We start from the raw sequence: 15,251 nt of genomic DNA on the forward strand, positions 1-15,251 counted from the left end.
GGTTTTTTATTAAAGTACCACCAACACCAAACAAAAGCAAGAGCTATGGCAGAAGAAAAAACATTTAAACACTTTCCTAAACACAAATACTTTGCATAAGAACAGTTAATTCCAAGAAAAGCAGCTTGTTGTATAAGCCACCCTTTAGAATGTTTTTCTAATATTTTTTTTTTCCTCTAATGGGGGGCATAGGGGAGGAGGAATTTTACGTTGCTTTAAGCACCGTTCTTACACCCTCTTCATGTATAAGGCATCCCCTGGCTCAGCAGCAGAGCCTGCTGGAGAACAGAGTATAAAGGCAGGCTTAAGGAGCACGAACAAAAGCAAGCCTACTGAAAAGCAACAGTCGAGGTCTGAGTTGAGAAGGGCAACTAGAACGCTGCTTATTTCGTGGGGTGATACCATAATAAAGATTACTCGAATCCCTCGTTAGAGCCTGCAGCAGTGTTTATGCACAAGTCTAAAATACACGGAGACAGTGTGGAGCTGGGGCTTGTCCTGGAATTTCAGACAGGTGCACACACTGCTCGTAGGAAAGAGGATTCCTTGGGTTTGAGCACCAACCCTTAGAAAAGTACTGGCCTATGGCTGAAGTGTGTCACTTTTCACAGCAGCACTCAACAAGAACTGGGACAATTAAATAGCGAGTTTTCATGGGGACCTTGTTGCTGCTTTAGATTCTTAGAAATGTTAGGGGGAAAAGGAGAACCCTTTGGTTTAATATAAGATTGATAACTAAAATGTTTTCTGTAGAAATGATGGATGGAAAATCAAGGGTGGGCAGACAATCTCAAAAGTGAAGAAGGCCACAAGAACAAGTGCAATTTTTTTTCTTTTCTTTTGTATTATTTTTTTTTTATAGAAACAAAAGGAAAACAGCAGCTTTTGAGGTCTAAAGAACCTGATTGTAACATTATTGTTGTCCTTTCTCTGGGCAATACAGACTGAACTCAATATCCCTGTTCATTGTGTAAGAAGAGTCCTTCTCTGGGATCTTCCTTTGTTTAGTACTTATTTCCCATCATGTAACCTAACACAGAGACAGTCTTAAACTAATTCACTTTCTTTCCTTTGTTTTTCAGTATTGCGTGTACAAGTGAAAAACCTTTTTGGATAATTAAGACTGTGCCTACACTCACAGTTACAGTAAGCTGATCTCAAAGATTATCAGGAAACTCAGGTACTGATGCTTAACTATAAAAAATAAGATAAAACAATATTTTAACCCATTTTTACTATGTTTATTACACACCATAATATTTACAAAGTTAAATCTTAACTGTAAAGTTTCTATTGTGTGGGTTGTTTTTTTTTTTTAAATCTTTAATTTTTCTTTTTAAAGATTTGTGCCCTGCATTTAATAACCCTACCACAAGCACAGGTCGTTAACTGAATCTGTGTGACTGCAGATTGAAACAGGCAGTACTCTTGTGTTACAACAAAACAGTTTATTTGTGATCAGTGTTTTATATTCTATACATCCTTCACAAATTTAATTTTACATAATCAAATACTTCATTTAAAACGTAAGATTTAAGCTTCTAGTTCTTCCCTATAACAGAAGGCTGGTATAAGTTATTTGAAAATGAGGTAACATTTCACAGAACATTTTTTTCAAGTTTTAGAGAACTAAATTTGCATTTTGTTAAAATCAAAAAGTAGGAAAAAGATGTTTCTTTACAAATGACTTGCTCAAGTATGTGTTCAAAGAAACAGGATAAAAAGGCTTTTTTTCTTCTAACATTCTGTACTGTACTGTGTTGTTCAATCAATAGGAATTAGCTTCTGCCATTTGCTAAAAGAATGAGTAGTGGGGAACAGGATAAGTTGGGAATTTCATAACTGGTAACAGAACCATTCTCTTGGGTAAACCTACAGAGAGAAGAAAGGGAGAGGACTCCAAATAAGTTCAGTGATCCAAGAAAGTCAAATAAGAGCTTACAGTTCTCATTAACCTTTTCCAGATCAGTCAATCCATGTGATTGTAGGGTGCATAAACAGTAAAACTTCAACACTTGCACTATTTCAGACAGCTTAAGCTTTGCTTTTATTTTTGTCCTGGTATCTGGTAAAATTAAAGTAAGCAATATCCTCAAAAGCAGAGTGTGTAGTTGGACCTGAAGTTGTACTTCATAATCTCTATGATAATTCATCTCTACCATCTCCTGCTATGTCCTGAGTTAATTTCACAGGCCAGTTACCAATGCAGGTATCGTAGATGGGCACTGCTGTGCATAAAAGAGAACTCACAGGGAACTGGTCAGCAGTTTTGATAAGCATCCAAGTAGGTCAGCCAAAACTCAAGCACCTACAGTAAATTCTGCATCTGCTTCATTATTCTGCATTTCCTCTCCTGCACTAAAGTGGCAAATCTGGAAAGATTAACATCTGCCTGATTTTGTGATTATTACAGAGTTCTTGTGGCCTCACAAACTTCTGCACAATTAAAATTTGTTTGTTTTTTTAATCTTGCCTATTTAAATTCTAGCATTTAACCTACGTGTCCATTTAGAAATCACAAAGCAGCAACAGCAGGTATTCCAGCGCACCAGATGATCAAAGTGAAGTTTCCCAACATGCAACAGCTTACAGAGGCAGAGAGACATGTTTACCTTACAGCCAAAAGCATTATCCCAGTACTTCGCATCACAATCATAAGACATTAAAAACAGAAACTCTTTATGTGAAAAATGGGGGCATTCAATCCCACAATGCTTTGGAGTCAGTGATACGTCACATACACACAACTAAGTGATTAAAATACAGCTCCCAAAATAGGCATCATGAGAAAAAAAACCCACAGAACAGGAGGAATGAATGAAAAAGCAGGACAAGCTGCAAAGTAAGCTGGTAACAATTGTACTCTCTTCTTCAGCAGGGAAAAGATTCTTCCTAAGTTGCTGTACATCCCTGCTTGTAAAAACAGAGACAGGCAGATCTATGATTCTGTCCCACTCCTCTTGGTTACAGTCAGTGACTATGGCTCAGAAAGAACCAAAGGGATATTTTAAACATCCATGGCACGAAGCAAGCCCTAAAAAACTAAACTTGCCTTTATTCTCCCCTGAGAAACAGGTAGCTGTTCTTTGTGTAGTGCAACACAGCACTGCTGCCCAGCTGCTGTCCCGCCAAAGCACTGGGCCAGTCAACGGAGCAGGAGTTCCACCATTAGAGAGGTTTGCCTCCGTTTTGAAGGGAGAATCCTGCAGTGTAAGCACAGCCCATCGGCCCATTCTCTTTCCCCCTTCCACTGCGGGAGTACGGAACAGGACCAGCTGCTCTCAGTCAAGCAAAGGGAACAGTTCAATAAGGCAGCAGCATTCTACTGTTTATAGCTCATACCTCTAAAAGAAAGTAATGAAATCAACACTCCAAAGCATTTTTTAACTTTTATAATGCTATCAGGGGAGTTGGCATTGGCCAAGCTATACAAATTTGAGAGGAACAAGTATGACAAACTCTACAAAAGCTAGAAAATCAGTTGCAAATTGCAGGCTTAGTTTCCCCAGTGGAAACCTGCAGGCCTGGAAATGCCCTGAACTCATCCTTTGGGTGGCAGGTGTTCACCCAGTCCCAGTGAGAGAAGAGGGACTGGCTCTGGTGGGCTCGCTCTGTGTGTGCCAGGACAGATCACTGACTCCAAGCTTCTCTGCTCCCATTGCCACATAAACCTCATTCAAAGTAACCAAAAGGGCCAGTTAGAGGTAGGCATTGTTAGTCTAGCATAAAAAAAAAAAAGCCTAAGGGTAGGAAGAAGCTGAGTTAAGAAAAACCCTTCCATCACAGCTGGTCATTAGTTTATTCCACAATCTTCATGAAACTAGTGCTTTGCCAGCCTAATATCACTGTGCTTCTTAGTAAAAAGCATTGTGGCAAATTACCATGTCCTAGCTTCCTTGCAATCTCACTGCTAATGGTATGAGGGACACAAAACCCATTCTACTTGTCCCAAGCAGTAGTGTTTTAGCCTGCAGGGGAGGGAGGAGTAGGTGTATATGCACATCCTGTCCTGGGGCTTTCATGGAGCTGACAGCATCAAGGGAGCTTTGTCCACAAGCCACTTACACTTGGGGACAAACATTTTGCCAATGTTGCTGTAATGCCATTTAGATAAATATTGGTCAGAGATGCTGAAATAGGCCCTTCGGTAGTCTTTGAATGGAGCACAGATTGGCTGTAAAAAGTAAGAGAACTACTTCAGTTTCAGTATGAAAGGGAACAGGCAATTAGAACAAGCAGTCCTTCCACAAGTCAGGCAAAGCATAGGCAAAAAAGCTACTCCAACCAAAAAAGAACCACAAGGTTATGGCATAAAGTGTTGTTGTCGTCATGGTTTAAGAGCTTTAATCTCTTTGAATTTCTCCTTGGACCGCCACATTTGGACTGCCACAACAGTTTCTATATAATTTCTAATTTGTTAATCACTAGGCTATACATACCGTAAGCTGGTGCAGCCGTACTGTACCCATAGGGTGCTCCATAGCCTGCAACATAAACACATACAGGATGGGTTTCATTTCCTACAGTACCTGAAGACAGACAGTGTTCACACACCAGCACACAAGGAGGGACCCTTCCTGGTACAACAAAGCAGGACCACAAGAAAAAAACCAAACTCGCAGCAATGCATATAAATATTGCTGAAAACACTAAAATTCTTGAGAACAAGCTACCCAGGGACTTCCTTAAGCCTCAGCAAAGAGTTAAATTCCTTATTTAATTTCCTTAGCTTCTTCTTTCAGCTGAAGCCCTCAAGCCCATACTGTCAGACATCCCATACTTGCATATGTTCTTCCTAAAACACAAATACAATCTAATGCAGAGAGCAGTGATTTTCCTCCATTTCCATTAAAGAGTGGAATGTGAGATGTCTGTGGCAGATTCCACATCACCATCAGTAGAGCTCCTGTGAATTCTGCTTTCCTGCCATTTCTAACAAACAAAAGAGTTTCACAAAGGACATCTGAACACACAGAGGTAGAGGAGAAGACTCTGGAGTGAGGCAAAATGCAGAGTGGTAACACCAGTTTGGTTACTACATCTCGCTGGTTCACGAAGGCTTTGCAGGTTTTTTCTGGTGGGATCACTTGTCCCCATCACAAAAAGCAGGAGATTCCTGAGAAGAACAGGGGGTGAAGGCCAAGGCAAATAAAAGCTTAACAACTGCAGTGCCTGGGAAATTAAACCTATTTCTGGAGTAATTCCACGCTGGCAAGAAGCACGCCCCTGGCAGGTTAAAGTGTCTCATAAATGGCTCCTTAGGCAGAAAGACAGTTCCAAAACCAAAGTTAACAGCCATTAAAAATGAATTACTGGGTTTTAATATTTATAATTACATCAACATACAGGAACAATGAAGACAAGGTGCTGTCAACTGTGCCAGAAAGCAGCTCTACCAAACAGGGCTATGCTACTGGCATGTGTGAATTGCTGAAGGGTATAACTGCAGCCCATGCTGTAATCTGAAAACCTGAGCATGAGGAACATGTTTTATTTTTTGGAAGCTATTGGTTTTGCTTTGACTTAGAAATCCCCGGCATCTCATTCTTAGAAATTTGTTATTCTTATTCCAAGTAAAAACCACATCCAGATTCCCTTCACGTCACCTGCAAACCTCAGACACGCTGCAGAGAGTCACAACAATGCCCTTTGAAAAGGGGAATGAGAAAGTGAACATTTCATTACAGTTTTCTTGTGTTTACATTTTAACACCTCACACTGTACGTATCTGTCATATCAAAACCAAAACGACATTACAAAAACCCCAACACTATTTTACTATACTCAGTAGTAGCTGAGTGCTTCAGCTTCTCAAGCTGGAACAGTTTTGCCTCTGATGGTTGCAAAGCTGTCCTAAGGAATCTGCAGTGAGATACCCTGCTCTGTATGGCAAGTACCAAGGGTAACTGTGAACCAGAAGGCCCTTGGATTTCAAAACATCTTTCTGCTAATCAGAACAATGCAGCAGGGATGATGAATCAACATCAGCCCAGAGTATAAATGGGAATTCTTTTGTTGTTGTATTTTTGGCCACCACAGAAGCTACCAAGAGATGCCGTGCTCACATGTGTGATTCATGTAGAAAGTTTCTGGGAGCACAGTAGGTCTGCCAACTTAATCTCCACAAGGGTTTCTTGGAACAGCCACTCCTAATGCTAAAGGACACACGATCCAGGAGATTCTTAGTTAGGAAGAGAGTTTTGGGAATTGTGCCATGGCTATGAACGATGAAGATGACATAAAATAATAAAGCCGTGAGAGCCATTAAGCCCATAACTGTGTGCTCTGTGCACACCAGGCTTCAAGCTGTATGCTCTAAAGGACAGGTAATGCCATTTTTTCAGCTCTTTGATTTATTTAAAGCCTCATGAATTCTCCCTTCTGCTTCATCTTAGATGATTAAAGTTAAAGAAATCACTTGCACAGGTGACTAACACACATGGAAAAGAACACCCCAGCACTCACAAATGAAACTATTAGCATCATGCCTTACCTGGTGCAATGTATCCAGTAGCAGCAGCTGCCCCAACAAACGCCCCTCGTGTTAAAGCACCTCGTCCTCTGCCTCGAACAGCCTGGACTGCTGCAGAAACAGCTGTATTGACAACCCCTTTAGTCTGCCCAGAGTAAGAAAAAATAGCAATTCAGAAAGCGAAAGCATTGCTGGAAATATAAGCATATCTGCATTAAACCACCACCTTTAATACACCTATTCAAGCATGCCTGATGTGCCAATCTCGTTAAAGGCAAAATGGAGAATGCAGAAGTATCTGTCCTAAGGATTGTGACTGATGGAAACCAAGTGAGTTACTTGCTATGTCTCTGACTGCAGCGCAAAGCAGTGCACACCGACTCCAGGAGCACATTCTGGTCACTCAAAACTGGCAGCCAGCATGGCCCAGCTGTGCATGATCCACCTCAGTTTTGGTTGTGTGGGCATGAATGAACACTGGTAGGCTCTGACCCTTTCTCTGTCGTACCTCACTGCTCTCTTTCCCACCTCCTTACAAGCTTCCTCTCCTCAGTCTTTGCTTTTCTCCTACCATTTTGAACCCACGTAACTTCAGCAGGGCCAGGATTCCACTCTAAAGACATAACACCTCACAGCCACAGCAGACTGTTTTAACCTAACTTCACTAGAATGCCACCTTCCTTTTCCCATTGTCACCTCCTACAAGCTAAACAACAGCAAGGAGGTACCGAGGCTGGCTGCATCATAGCCCAGCGTTGCCGTACTAGATGCCCTGAATGTCCCCTGAAAACAAAATAATGCAAATCCAGGTATTTCCAAGACAACCCTGGCAGTTATTGGCATCACTGACTGACCTACTGCCAGAGGTAATTTTCACAGCTTAACTGCATGCGGAACATATCCTGTGACGTAGTGTTTTTCTCAATTACTAGATTTCAAAAACAGTAATGGAAACTGGAATATTCCTAACAAAGTTCTTGGTGAAATAGAGAGGACAGCGCAAAACCAAAACCAGGAGTGGACTTATCTTTTATAAGTGTATTATATGGTAGATTCTGCTCCAGCATGAAATGACAAGAAAATCCTAATTCTAATGTGTTTGCACAAAAGAGACAAAGTGTAATCCTCAGGACTTCATTCCGACTGTAGTCCTCTGGAGGAAGAACTCCTTTGATTAGTTTCTACTCTATTAAACCTTAATCTTAATGGATTTAAAGAGCATTGTGGCTGTTAAACCTAATGGACAAGACTGAGCTTTTTATTATACAATTATACAAGTCTTCCTTTCCAAACCAAATGGCTCATACGAAAAGCTGGAAAGGTACAAAAACAATGTGAAAACACTCTCACTTCAACCCAGAACACGGAGTTAAGGCCTTTACCTGGCTATAAAAGACTTACACCCTAAGTCTATGCACCCTGTATGATGGAGCAGCACACTATGGCCCTGGTCTGGAACAGAACAGGCTTCTCTGTCATCACCATTTGAAGCACGGACATTACTGTATCTCTTCCAGCTGATCAGCACCTCCCTTTCTTTGTGCCTCCTTTTCTACAATACTCTCCCAACTATTAGATTATATAGTCATACTACAACAAACTATTATAGAAGAATAAACATAGAAACCTTACATGTGGGCATAAAACAAGAGACTGGAATCACTTGCTTCCCATAGAAGTTCCTGTATCATAAAACAACCCAGAGCTGTAATAACATAGCAGTCTAAAGTGCAAATAACACTCACCTGAGGAAGAATCTTCTTTTTCTTGTTGTTCGCTGCATTAGGCCCAGAAAACAGTTTTTCAAGTGCTGCTAATGCAGCACTTGCTTTTGCTACTTTCTTATTTGGGCCTGCACCTCTGAACTTCTGCCCATCTACTTCTACCTGAAAATTGAGACATGGATTTAAATCTAGTATTTGTCCTTGGCAATACCAAGCAGCACCCACTCGTCATGATGTGCCATCCAGAAAACTTCAGCAGTCAAAACAAAAATACTCAGAGTTTTATGTGACAAATTTCTATTGCTCCGGATGATGAAGCTGATAAAAAACACCCAAGTGATCCTGTGAACCACTGCATCGCAGGTATTTGGAACCTGGAAACTACAAGTGCAATTCAAAAAGGACTAGCGTATCTTTTTCATACTGACTTTAGCCAGTATGCTTGAGCTGCCTGACACACGATCAATACCACAAGGAAATGGGGGGTTCAGGAATCATTTGAGGGTCCCCTCATCTTTATCCACCCCTTTTACACCAACGTCTTTGCCTACACTATACACACATCGTTTAACTGGGATGCTACCTCACATAACTTTATAGCCTGGGACTACTTCATGGATGGACGAGGTGCTAAGGGGAATGGTTTAGTGTTTGATAGGAATGGTTGGACTTGATGATCCGGTGGGTCTCTTCCAACCTGGTTATTCTATGATTCTACTTCAGAGACAGCACAATTAGATGAAGAGGAGGAATCAAATGAGTATACCCACTGCTGCAGTCGTCCCAAATACCTCCGGCTAAGCTGGCAACAGGAAATTTGAATCAGGTCACTGATGTGGGGTTACAACGTGTGCTTGCAAAATGTGCAAATTGGATATTTTTGTCAAGCTGTGGATCTTCTACTTCCCTCCTCCTCATGTCAAGACAGGTTTTGGGGCTGTCAGAATCCAGTTTTAATTCTGTGTTTCCCTAAAGCATGGAAGACATTCCTTTCGCCAGTCTAACTATCACAGCAGCAATGACAGATACAAAAACCTGAAAATGTCACCACCACAGGTGTGCACTGCAAAAAGCAAAACACAAAAATCTGAACTGCAGCAGGAAGCAACTCCAAAGACTGAAGCAATGCTAATAAAACCACCTACCAACTCAGTAACTGCCTCACTCACCTCCATCACGAAGCGCTTGTCATGGCTTCCCCCTGTCTCAGAGATGAGCTCGTACTTCAGACCTCTTCTTTTTTCATTGAGCTCCATCACTGGGTTTTTCCCACTTGCTGTGAGTATAGGACCCTGAGTTCTTACCTAGAGAGACATTTATGGTATCGCTTAGAGCCATTAGCTCTTCAAAAGGCAGACAAATATCGACAGCAGTGTGGCTTACAGCGCCACAGGGCCAACCGCTGAGAGAATGGCAGCATTATCACCGTGTCAAGCCTCTGCAATAGCTTGTTCTCATCCCCATGTAAGCCTTGGGACAGGCCCTTATCAAAGATAACATTGCCTTGGCTTTGGTGTAACACGCTACACTAGAGCGGCAGGTGGAAGGTCTCTTCTCTAAAGAATGGCAGGGGGACAAACACTGCTTCTTATTTCTGTTGGTGAGACCTACTGTTCTCACGGCCTGGTCTGGAGTGTGCACAACACTGAACATTACACCAGCTGCACTTGGAATTTCAGCCCTGAGGGGATCCAAAGCTGAAGCTGAGGCCACGGTGTCAAGTTCCTTGAAATCAAAGGCTTTATGGCTGAAAGGAGATATTAGCCTTCCCAACCTTGCACACATCTCCGCCACTTTATCTAATTACATCCTGGCACTACTGAGCTCTGACTTAAGAAGGCTCATATCCGTTTCAGCAGAAATACCTGTAACTGTTTGGGAAGCAGGGAAGGTAAAGCTGAAATCTCAGCATACCAGTGTATCAGCCTGCAGTGCACTTAGCTACAGATACAAATGACTACTCGCTAATGAAAAAAAAGATGATTAAGGGATCAAACCAAAGTTTTCAAAAGAAAATTCCTATTCTCGAGAAAGATCAAGAGCCTTAGTACCAGGACTGGCCCTTTGGAAGTAGAGTGTCTCAAAGATGTAAATAAAATGTGATGCTCACCTCTAGGGTAGCGGAGGTGTCGGCTGTGGAATTTCCAGTATTATTGCTTGAGATTGAAGATGTTGATTCATTTTTACCTTCCGTATCTGATTTTTCATCAGAACTCACACATTCTGCATCTGTGTCAAAACCAGTTGGATAACCCATCGCTTGTAAAACCTACAACAAAACCATGTGGAATGAACTGAAAACTGGGAACAGTACAGAAACAAATCTAAAGCTGATTGCACCACTATATACTTAGTAAAGGTAGACTGCTTAGAAATAAGTTTTTTCCTGTGCTGAAATGGAGCAAACCACAATAGCAATGGGGAAAATAGTTCTGGGTTTCCAGAACTGGAATCAACACAAACAGAAATTTTAATCTCAGAGACAGCAATTACTCATGAACATCATTCATCATCTTGGGAATTCCTCGTAAAATAACAGATTGAAATTCAGAAGCGCAGACACTGCATGACACTCTGTAACAGTACAGCAAGGGGACTGTTCTGGACAGCATTTCCCCCTCTCTCTATGTATACAGACACATCAGGAAATGGCAGGTGACAGCCAGTAGAGAGAACAGAACTGGGTAGGCATCAGCACAGGCTGACGCAGATCATTTTAAGGGCAGAGAAGTTGCAGCTTTTCAGGGCAAGTTTTATATTTTATTTTTTTTGCTTTAAACAACTGCAGGGAGGGAGGCAAAATAAAAGGATGAGACAGGTTTGTAAGGACACACATGCAGAGAGCTACTTTTCCTGGAGGAACGCCACATTTCCCCACATACTTCTGGACACTTTGAACTTGAAAGCACACAGGACAATAGGATTTTCAAAACTGAAATCAAAGGAAAGCAGAAAGTTGCCGGATGAGGCTTCTAAAAAGGAAATTCCTGTTCAAAAGAAAATGAAGCCCAGAATGACAGATGGGCTGGTTCCTATCATAAACTCAGTTCCATTAAAAGAGGTTCTCTTTCACATTAACTGCCTGAAAAGACTTTCATTTCTTCCCAGAAGCCCAGCAGGCTTGGACTGCTTTAGCATCTGAGCTGTCCTCATGGAGCACAACAAGGATGTTGATGTTGGCATTCCATTCTATCGCTGCTGCACAGCCCTAAGCTCTGTCACACAGAGCACCCGCGCGGACCAGCAGCAGGCTGAGCTCTGCCTGCACAACACTGGTCTGAAAAACTGACAGAGACCAGGCATCTGTGTACGCTGCACATGCACAGGGGTCCTCATCAGACACTGAAGGCAGGAAACCACTCCATGTTTCCTACAGCTCACAACCCAGGAATAGACACAGAGAAGAAAGAGGAGAAACGGAGCCACCAACATGACATTTTCAAGCTAATGGGTGGGAGGAGTAGCACAGGACAAACCACAACCCCTCCAGTCTGGAGCTTAAGCACCACATTCAATCCACTGCCACGTGACCTGACCCACAAAGCCCTGGGAAGTCCTTCCTCCACATTTCCACATGGTCCCTCTCTCCTCTGCTAGTACAGAACCAGTGATGTCCTTTGAACCATGCCCAGCTGTGTTTAGAGTACATAAGGACTAGCACAGCTTCATCCATGTATTTTTGTTGTTGAGGGGGTCAGAACTAGTGGTGTGCAACATTTCATACTGCCTGTTCCCAGATCTGGGGAGAGCAGAGTACTGCGAGCTGCCTTACCTTCACTGCCACATGGAGCTTGGCTGTTTTCTTAGAAGGTCCTGATGCTTCATATGTCGTACCATCAACATCTACAGACATTGTGAAGACTGGGGCATGGACTGGACCAGACTGTGACAGCAGCTTATACTGAAGCCCTGGCCTGATTTGGTTCAGCCTCATCAGAGCATTCATGAGATCTATTGCTTTACTATCTAGTACTAGTACGAGATAGTAGAAAGGGCAGGGGGAGGGAGGAAAAAGAAAAAAAAGACGGGAGATGAACAAAACAAGATGAACAGAAAAATGAAACAGTTTGCATTTCAGCCCCTTCTGTCTCCTTTAGGAGCAAAACAACCCTGCAGCCTCTCTGAGGCTAAGGCCAGCCCTAAGGCTGTGGAGTCTCTAATATGCCATTCTGCTGCTGAGCAAGAAGTACATTAACCTTCTTCTTAATGCTATTAACACAATTCTTTTGCAGCCAGCTGTACGGTTCCTGGCTGCTATAAAAGGAGTAATAAGTTTTATAAGTAGTGAGGAACCAGATCCAGAACTGGCACCAAAGCAGCACAGTGAAAACAGCCCCAGAAATGACTGGATCCCAGCAATGCCAAGACCCCTCCAGTCTGTGTGCATACACCAATGTCAATACATTGTAGACTAAGCACTTTATTTTTCTTATGGGAGGTCTCAAGAGACCAACAACTCGCTCAAGAAGGGGAAGAATGCAAAATGCAAATCTTCACACAGCAAAGTCACTGCAATACTTAGAAAAAAACCCACAGCACAGGGACATAATCAATAAAATATCTCGGCTGCTTGGGCAACCTACATTTCATTGTAACATGATGGGTAATCCCATTTAAAAATGCAAATCATTCAGTTAGTACAACATGCCAGGGGAAATCCAGATGCAAAGAGATGTGCTTGACATTCTGGACGTGGGGTGAGAGAGACAACGTTGTCTGTTCCAAAGATTTTTTTCACATGCTATTCCACACCAACACAGAGCAGTTTTTAAACCAGCTCCCACTGTACAACCTTTGAGATCAGAATGGAGAAACGTCACACTTACTTTTCCTCAGATTACGCTTCATCTTTTTATTTGGGTCTTTATCATCCCCGACACTGTCTTCAAATGGTCTCTTAAGTGCAGATGAGCCTGTACCTAGGGTATAAATTTCCTTGTAATATGGATATGCTATTAGAAAAACAAAATTCCATAGCAGGAGTCTGATTAGTCCCACACCGTTCCATGCATGTTTATAATGAAAACAACTCAGCCTCAAAGCTTTCTTACTGCTACACATAAGCCAGTACTGGCTTATTCCTCACTGTTCCATGTCATGCAAGGAATCTGTTTCCAATATCATATGTGATGTAAGTGTAATTCTGCAGTGCCTAATGCAGTGCATTTAATCTAAAGCAAGAACTGCAATCATTGGTTTTACAAAAAAATATACCTGGGAATTTATTTTTATTAGATGTGTGTTGTTTTCTCTTGAGTAATCCTTATTATGGACACTCATTCTATGCTTTCTGACCAGTTTAAAGTCTCTCCTTCCCCAGCATAAGAATTATAAACACTACTCTTACTCCTCAGACCCCAAGTGACTTTGTGCTTAAAGCAAATCATCAGCTCTGCTCTGGCTGTACCACTGTTCCTTTGGTACTTCTAAGAGAACAGAATTTCCAGATTTTCTAAGAATGAAAGACTTTTATAAAACCCCACATTTAACACAAAAAGCCTTTCCCTTGCATTCCCAGCACATAACTCACTAATTTCACCCATTCTGAATGAACCCCTAGTTCACCGCCCAAGTAGTGACTTTTGGAGCAAGCAATACCTACCTTCTTTGTCGGTTACTGACCAGGAATATTTCTGAAATGATTTATTTGATGGGAGGGGATCCATTTCCAAAACCTTATAGATCTGACCAAAAGCTGATAATCTGAGCGCGTGCTACAAGGTGACAGAAGAAATGTAAGTTACATCCCAGCACTACTCGACACTGCAGCGTCAGGCTCCTCAGAAGCGCAGGTTTCCTACCTGAGCACTGTGGGTGATGGCTTCTTTTTGCTGGACTGTCATGTAGGACAGTGCATCTGTTGGCTCCCGCTCACAGGGGTCATGCAGACCAGGGCCTCCTAGTATGGACAGAGGCACAGTGGATTAGAGAGAGTAAATGAGAAGCCACATGAGGCTGACGGACATCGTGACAGCTAGACCATCTTCCCAGTACAGGATTCAAACACCCGACAAAGCAACCTAACCCCATGGCATCACTCCCTTGCAGCAATGGACACAGAACTTGCCAGGGTTAACGATGCTTATGAATAATGGTGGGAACTAAAAGCAGTCGGTTTAAAAAAAACAGATAACTTGAGCAGCTTCGTAGATTTTGATGAAGCTATAGAAAGCACATGGTCATTTGGTCTATTTTTTTGTTTGCAACGCCTTAATGAGATAGGGGGTTATTATTTATAAGCAAACCTGACATTCCCCCTTAACTTCTACTGCACTGGAAGTGCTCATCCAAACAGTTACAACCCTGCAACTTTTTTTTTTTCCCTCCTTTAAATTTTAAACAAGAAACCATGCACTTGGCTCCACTGCAGGTCAGGAGTTCAAGGCAGGCATTTTTCATCTAGTCACACAGCAACAGCAAAACATTAAGGCTGTCTGATCAATCTTTTGTGTTCCTGAAGTTAATTTGGCCCCTTACCAGGAAGCAGAATTCCAGATGCCAAACACTCCATCACTCGTCGCAATGCTTCCCCAGCGCCCAAAGGTCTATTACAAGTACCTATAGATTTTTCACATATAAGCTCGAGTGGCTAGAAGACATTAAATTACGATTAGTATGGACACAAGGGTAACTGTAACTGCAGTTAAACATGGAGAGGTAGAGGGGAAGAATATTTACATCAGCTTCCTTTGCTTTTAATCCACTACAGGGCTAACTGACAGCCATCCATCCCTGAGGACAGCACACCAATTTGTTCCCTGCTCCGAGTCACCTTTTGAGGAAACCAGCTGCTCTCCATTAACTGCCCAGAAGACTAAAAGGAGGAACCTTCCAAAGCAAACTCAGGTGAGTATTCTCCTCCTGTCAAAGGGTTATCAGTTCTGTGTGAGAGAAAACGCTGCCTCTGCTGACCAAAAATGTGTTCCTCTCTGGAGATGCAGAGCACCTGGCCCTCCCACACCCATTAACGCCAGGTGGCATCCTCTGGCAGGAGCAGCACTGTCATGGTAGCCAGATGGTTTTGAAAAGCTAAACTTAGGTGGCAACAAGTGGGA

The 15,251-nt window shown here is 42.3% G+C and overlaps 1 protein-coding gene across 9 annotated transcripts in view; it reads right to left on the bottom strand.

Moving 5' to 3' along the window:
- The window catches only part of STRBP (spermatid perinuclear RNA binding protein), a 63,775-nt gene that overhangs the window by 11,889 nt on the left and 36,635 nt on the right, over positions 1 to 15,251 (bottom strand). For 3 of the 9 annotated variants that reach the window (XM_069873547.1, XM_069873548.1, XM_069873546.1), the window contains exons 8-18: positions 14,674 to 14,785; positions 13,998 to 14,095; positions 13,799 to 13,910; positions 13,023 to 13,148; positions 11,969 to 12,168; positions 10,307 to 10,465; positions 9,366 to 9,500; positions 8,218 to 8,358; positions 6,494 to 6,617; positions 4,440 to 4,484; positions 1,169 to 1,872 (exon numbers count right to left, since the gene is read on the bottom strand). In XM_069873547.1, the coding sequence (XP_069729648.1) occupies positions 1,796 to 1,872; positions 4,440 to 4,484; positions 6,494 to 6,617; positions 8,218 to 8,358; positions 9,366 to 9,500; positions 10,307 to 10,465; positions 11,969 to 12,168; positions 13,023 to 13,148; positions 13,799 to 13,910; positions 13,998 to 14,095; positions 14,674 to 14,785 (1,329 nt within the window). In that variant the 3' untranslated portion in view covers positions 1,169 to 1,795. Of the gene's footprint in view, positions 1 to 1,168; positions 1,873 to 3,376; positions 4,175 to 4,439; positions 4,485 to 6,493; positions 6,618 to 8,217; positions 8,359 to 9,365; positions 9,501 to 10,306; positions 10,466 to 11,968; positions 12,169 to 13,022; positions 13,149 to 13,798; positions 13,911 to 13,997; positions 14,096 to 14,673; positions 14,786 to 15,251 lie in introns of those variants that run through there. The other 6 variants (XM_069873551.1, XM_069873550.1, XM_069873553.1 and 3 more) reach the window with 4 other exon arrangements.

The sequence above is a fragment of the Phaenicophaeus curvirostris genome, chromosome 20 (genome assembly GCF_032191515.1).
Source record: "Phaenicophaeus curvirostris isolate KB17595 chromosome 20, BPBGC_Pcur_1.0, whole genome shotgun sequence".
NCBI lineage: Eukaryota > Metazoa > Chordata > Aves > Cuculiformes > Cuculidae > Phaenicophaeus > Phaenicophaeus curvirostris.